The 6000-nt window shown below is 53.2% G+C and overlaps 1 protein-coding gene across 13 annotated transcripts in view; it reads right to left on the bottom strand.

The window, feature by feature from the left end:
• LOC133350601 (transcription factor 7-like 2) overlaps positions 1-4706 on the bottom strand; it is a 162004-nt gene extending 157298 nt beyond the window's left edge. For 11 of the 13 annotated variants that reach the window (XM_061565117.1, XM_061565110.1, XM_061565120.1 and 8 more), the window contains exon 1: positions 2474-3272. In XM_061565117.1, the coding sequence (XP_061421101.1) occupies positions 2474-2668 (195 nt within the window). In that variant the 5' untranslated portion in view covers positions 2669-3272. Of the gene's footprint in view, positions 1-2473; positions 3273-4680 lie in introns of those variants that run through there. The other 2 variants (XM_061565108.1, XM_061565109.1) reach the window with 2 other exon arrangements.
• Between the last annotated feature and the right edge of the window lie 1294 nt (positions 4707-6000).

Genomic DNA, 6000 nt, shown 5'->3' on the forward strand with positions numbered 1-6000 from the left:
TGTCTCACCAGTGCCACGTAAATACACACACGCACTCACGCGAACGTAGGTAGCCCCTGGAAACGCGTTTAAAGGCGACATTCAGTGGCACTCACTCCGAAGGGCTGTGAAAAAACGCGCGCACGTGAGTCTTGTGTACTGCACGCAAAGTTTAAAGGCCTTACCCATACGTCACTGCCGTCTTGCTGCATAAATAAAATCACTGCAGTCCACACAAACGTTTTTAAATTCGTAAATACCCAGGTGTAATTGCAGTCAAACTGCTTGGTATTTGTGCGCTACGCAGTTTTTTTTATTTGTCTATGTCGGAGTATGCGACATTGTCCTGTACTATTAACATACACGTGTTGTATAAAGTACCCAATGTTGCGCAATCAGAGTGTGTATAATGATGTGATGTATTCGTTTTGCACAAAGATTGTCTTTAAATTACCGTTCAAAGTATTGCATTTTAATATAAAAGCGAATCGTACAAATACTGCACGCGGCCTAGAAGTATGTATACGACTACACGATAACATTTGACAACAAATATAGCAGTCAAAACGTACACAACTATTGACCGTTCATTTTTTCTTTTTTTTTGTGTAACGCGGCCGATTGTCGTATTTTCACGAGGTTACTTAATAACATTTTAAACAAAACATACATTGGAGATTTTGTTTTTTTAAACCGAGGATGCAAAAGTAGCGAATGCAACTAAATAAATGGTGCGGCTTTTAGATGTCCTGCACACAACTGAACTCGTTTCACCTCTGCCCTCGAATCGTAACCATCTCCTCGTGGACATAAAAGCGCCTTCAAGATGCTTTCGGACAACTACGTAACGTGGAAAATATCCTCGTTCATGGTTAAACTATCTTTCGTACAGTCAAGTTCGTACAGTCAAGTTTTGTGATTGGTTTGTGATCAGCCAGTTAGGGTACAACGTGTTTTAACTAACAATGTCATAGCCGTCATCCAATACCGGTTTACCCCGTATTCTTGTACAGGGAAATTTAGTTCTCAGGTCCATACGGCGTATAGCCATCTCAATACGGGCACAAAAAAACATGTCACCTTTGTGTTTCTCCCCTTGTGACGGGAACTTTGTAGGATGCACGTTGGAGATGTATAAGGGGGCCCACATGGTGACCAATAAGTTCTGAATTTGTCTGTAAATAAGGTAGGGCTACTGGATAAGGGCTTGCCAGAGGTATGAAGTGCACAACAAAATACCGAATGTCAACAACGTTTAGGAGGTAAGGTTGAAACCGGAATCGTTGTCCGTCTCAATGAAGACCCCCCCCCCCCCCTCTGAGAAATAAACGAGTGTCAGTGACCAAGCAAGCAAAATATGTTTAATCCCATCCCGTGAACACTTCTCGCACGCTGCTACTGCAGGCCTTACTACACACCACCCACACCCAGGGCTTTTATCCGCCCTCAAGGTGTCACGCACGCACCACACCTGGATCCTTTGTTTTCGAGCTCAACCGATTTAACGCCGCATTGAGAACAACCACGTATAATACACACACACACATACACACTCCGGAGACAACGATTTGCTAAATGCGTAAACCTATAAAATGTTGTTTTAGAATGCGATGGGATCGCCATTAAAATGTGCACGCATTAAAAATGTCTAAATCACGATGGAGTGCACGGAAGGAAAGGGGGAAGAAACACCCATATTGTCTTGTTCTAGAACTCAATAAGTGCACAACTAGAGACATCCACTGCTGCATATTGTTATAGCTCGAGGCGGAGAGAGGGCGGACTGCATCCTCGTGTTGCCATCACTCCGTGTGCGTGTCCCGATCGGTCGCTATTAGCTTGCAGTGACGAAGTGAGCAAGAGACCGCGTGGCCGACATCATTTATACCCGAGACAACTTTTGTTGTCGTCTCCCCCCCAACCCCACAACCTCACCTGGCACCCGAGCAGTGACTCGAGTTCGAATCGCTGGGTGATGGTGGCAGTAAGAGATGATGATGGTGGTGATAGTGGATGATGATGATGGTGATAGTAGATGATGATGATAGTAGATGATGGCGGGCTAAGCGTCCTTCCTCCATCACTAACAAACTCATTCGCCGGGTGATGGTGGCATTAAGATGATGGTGGTGATGGTGATAGTAGATGATAATGGTGGTGGTGGTGGTGGTGATGGTGATAGTAGATGATAATGGTGGTGGTGGTGGTGGTGATGGTGATAGTAGATGATAATGGTGGTGGTGGTGATGGTGATAGTAGATGATAATGGTGGTGGTGGTGGTGGTAGTAGATGATGATGATGGCGGACTGTGCGTCCTTCCTCCATCACGAGCAAACTCACTCGCCGGGTGATGGTGGCAGTAAGATGATGGTGGTGGTGGTGATAGTAGATGGTGATGGTGGTGGTGATAGTAGATGATGATGATGGCGGACTGAGCATCCTTCCTCCATCACCCGCAAACTCATCCCCCCCTCCACCTCCCTCCAGACCCACCTCTGCGTCCGAGCCGCTGCCTCCACGACTCTCCGACTCGTGAACGAGCGAGGACTTCAGGTCGTCCAAGTCGTGCTCCACGTCGGCGTTCTCGTTCGCCTTCTCCTCCTGCTCGCCCTCGTCCTTGTACGAGATCATCTCGTCGCTAGCTCCCAGCTCCTCGGGGCCCGCGGTCGCCGCCGCAAGCTGCGGCATGGTTGCTCCTCCAGGCGGGGCAGGCAGAGGTGGTCGGGGGGGGACTCGAGCCGGGTTACTTTTGGACTCAAAAGGGAAAAGGGAAGCCCCCAAGCAGCCGACGCCGAAGGGGGGGGGGGAAGAGGTTGGTGTGGATGTGGGTAGGGCCGCAGGTAAGGGAGGGCTGGAGATGTACACTTGTAGAGTTGTGCTCCTGCACTCGGCCGCTGTTACCTGCCGCCGTTTGTGGGTCCACAGCCCCTGGGGTGGCTCTCGGTCTCTCCTGCTCACGAAGCTGGGCAGGAGCCGGGCGAGAGAGCGGCGAGAGAGCGGCTGTGGCTGCTGGTGGTGCGGCAGCAAGCCTCGTAGAGGCGGAGAGGAGGAGGGCTCTGCGCCGTCGTGCGGCCCCGGTCGCGTTGGTCGCAGCCAGCAGACTCCGGGCGGGCGACGGGCGAGCGAGAAGCCGGTTGTGCGGAGACGAACAAGGGGTTAAACCTGGCGGGAGGAGGCCACGCGATCAATGCGCCCGACTCGGCGCTCCCGTGCGCGCACCCGACATCAAAGGGCTTGCGCCGCGACAGTGATTGACAGCCTGATTGACTGGGGCTGGCTCGGGTCCCGCTCTCCTGGAGTAAAAGGAGGCGGGCGTTTGCACGGGTGTGGGTGGGTGGGTGGTTTGGTTGGTGGTAGTGAGGAAGGGGAGGAGGGGTGGGGGGTGCAGGGAGGAGGAGGATGATGATGGTGGTGATGATGGGGGTTGTGGAGGGGAGGGTGTGGTGATGGGGGAAGGGTAGTAGTGGGTGTAGGGTGAGTTCTTCCAAAGACCATGAACCCAGAGCTGGATCCTATTTGGTGGTGCAGTTTGCTGGATGGTTTTTTTTTCCATTACCATCGGACCCAGGGGATGCGTGCGTACAAGGACTCGGAGCTACCGCGGCCACGTAATGATTCCCCAGATAGTCAGGCGAGTCGGGTTGACGCGGCTTCCAAAGGCGGTAGCAGCTGCCTCATCCCCATCCCCCAAAACTTTACCCCTTTGAAAATCACAGCCCAACCGGTAATTTACAGTCGTGAATGTTGGCTCTTCTCGGGATCGTATCCCAACTTGTACGGTTATTCAATTCCATCCGTACAAATGCGGCGGCTGCGGCATCAGTTGCGCAAAAGTTGCTGCACCAACTTTTACTTTTACGAAAACTTTGCTTTTGCTCGGACCTAACGGCTGTGTTCTTAATGTTAATCCCCTCCCCCCCAAATACACCGTCGTCTACTCAAGTTCGACAGGGTGCCTTCACCGAAATTAACGCGAACCATTCCATGCCTGCAATTGTTAATGCTATCGTAATTTCCCCGTGGAAATGGCACTTTTGTATTGTATTTAACCAACTAAAGCGGTGTAAATGAGCTAAGACGGTGGTGGGGGGGGGGGCAGTGTTTGTGCACTGCAGTCACCTTTTTTTGTGTCCAGAATCACACCAGAAACGTTGGTCTGGCACTCTCATGCCAACTTTTGCAAAGCTCACACTGAGCCATACTATATACACAGTTATAAATCCAGTCGTTCGTCTTAAAGAGATTCTTCCCCCCACCACCACCACCAAACACACACACACAGCTTCCTGTCTGCCGTGCATCCTGGCTCAAGCAAAGGGCAGCTCGTAAAAAAAAAACCCCAAGCGCAATATTTACATCATAATCGTTAACAAAAACAACATGTACACAACGGACGTGCGCATACCCGTACGTAGGACAACAACCCCGTTACGAAGCAGCGATTAAAGAGGCCGAGTTAAATGTCTCGGCAAGCAACAACAACAAACAACCCACAAGAGATCAAAGCAGACAAGCCACCCCACCAACTACCACGTCCACCCCAAGAAGACCACCGCTACGTGGAATCGCGCGCACGCACGCACGCACGCGTCAAAGGGCACAGAGGCACGGCCAAAAAACACACACACACACAAAAGAAAGTGGAAGTGTGTGGTTGTGGTTGCGTGCGCGTGTGTCTGGTGGCGGTGGTAGTGTTGTACAGTGAGAGCGACGCAACAATCGCGTGCAATAAGTTCCAGGGAGGAGGAGGGAGGCACGAGGCTTGCGAGGCCACATGGCAGGAGCCTCGCGGCACGCGGCAGCCTTCACGCCCGCGCGTCACGTGCGGAGCCTCCCTCGCAGCCAATGGAGCCGCTGCTCGCGCGGCACTTTGATGTCCCCGCAGCCCGCCGCTTGCCGCTGCGCTTGAGCGACTTATTTATTTATTTAGCCCCCCCCCTCCTCCTCCTCCAAACCCCCCCCCGCCCGCCGCCACGTCTTTTCCAAGGCTACTGCTTGCCGCTGTTGTTGCTGTTGTAGCTGCTGCTGCTGCTCCACGCATGGTCCGCGAACTCGCTGGGGCTGGCTGGCGGTGGCGATGGACTGTGCTCCGTTGTCTTGTGTGTGTGTGTGCGTGTGTGCGCGTGCGTGTGTGCGTGTGTGTGCGCGCGTGTGTGTGCGCGTGTGTGTGCGTGCGTGTGTGTGCGTGCGTGTGTGTGCGTGCGTGTGTGTGCGCGTGTGTGTGCGTGCGTGTGTGTGCGTGCGTGTGTGTGCGCGTGTGTGTGCGCGTGTGTGCGTGCGTGTGTGTGCGCGTGTGTGTGCGTGCGTGTGTGTGCGTGTGTGCGTGTGTGTGCGTGCGTGTGTGTGCGTGCGTGTGTGTGCGCGTGTGTGTGCGTGCGTGTGTGTGCGTGCGTGTGTGTGCGTGCGTGTGTGTGCGCGTGTGTGTGCGTGCGTGTGTGTGCGCGTGCGTGCGTGTGTGTGCGCGTGCGTGCGTGTGTGTGCGCGTGCGTGCGTGCGTCCACGGTGGTGGTGGTGGTGCAATGGTAAGGGGGGCACAGTACTTGGTGCGGTGTGCATGCAGCGCCACTAGAGAGACAAAGGTGGCCGGGCGTGGAACTATCCCCCCCCCCCACTTCCCCCCCCCGTGTGCCGTGCCGGCCCTCACGGGTGCTCGTGAACAGCACTGGATGTTGTGCGGGTGAATCTTTGTCGGTATCTAATGCCATCATCTTCGTTTCGTTGAACGCGGCTGTCCACGTCAATGTGGAATTCAGGCGTAACCCCGATAGAGCGAGCGTGTCTGTGGACTGTCTGGTCAGCTGTGGAAGAGTGCGTTTAAAGTGCGCCCCTTTGAACAGGCACACGCTTTCTGCTTAGCCACGGCCACTTATGTCGGGAAAATACCTTTCTTTTAACATTCAAATACATCATTCTGCATGTTACGCAGTTGAGAAAAGTTTGAAGAGCGGTCGTCTCGCGAAGACACACACGTGTGTGTACACGCTGAGTCGACATTATAACCCCGTGTTGGTGTTAAAGAT

The sequence above is a fragment of the Lethenteron reissneri genome, chromosome 34 (genome assembly GCF_015708825.2).
Source record: "Lethenteron reissneri isolate LAM-NWPU_2019-01 chromosome 34, ASM1570882v1, whole genome shotgun sequence".
NCBI lineage: Eukaryota > Metazoa > Chordata > Hyperoartia > Petromyzontiformes > Petromyzontidae > Lethenteron > Lethenteron reissneri.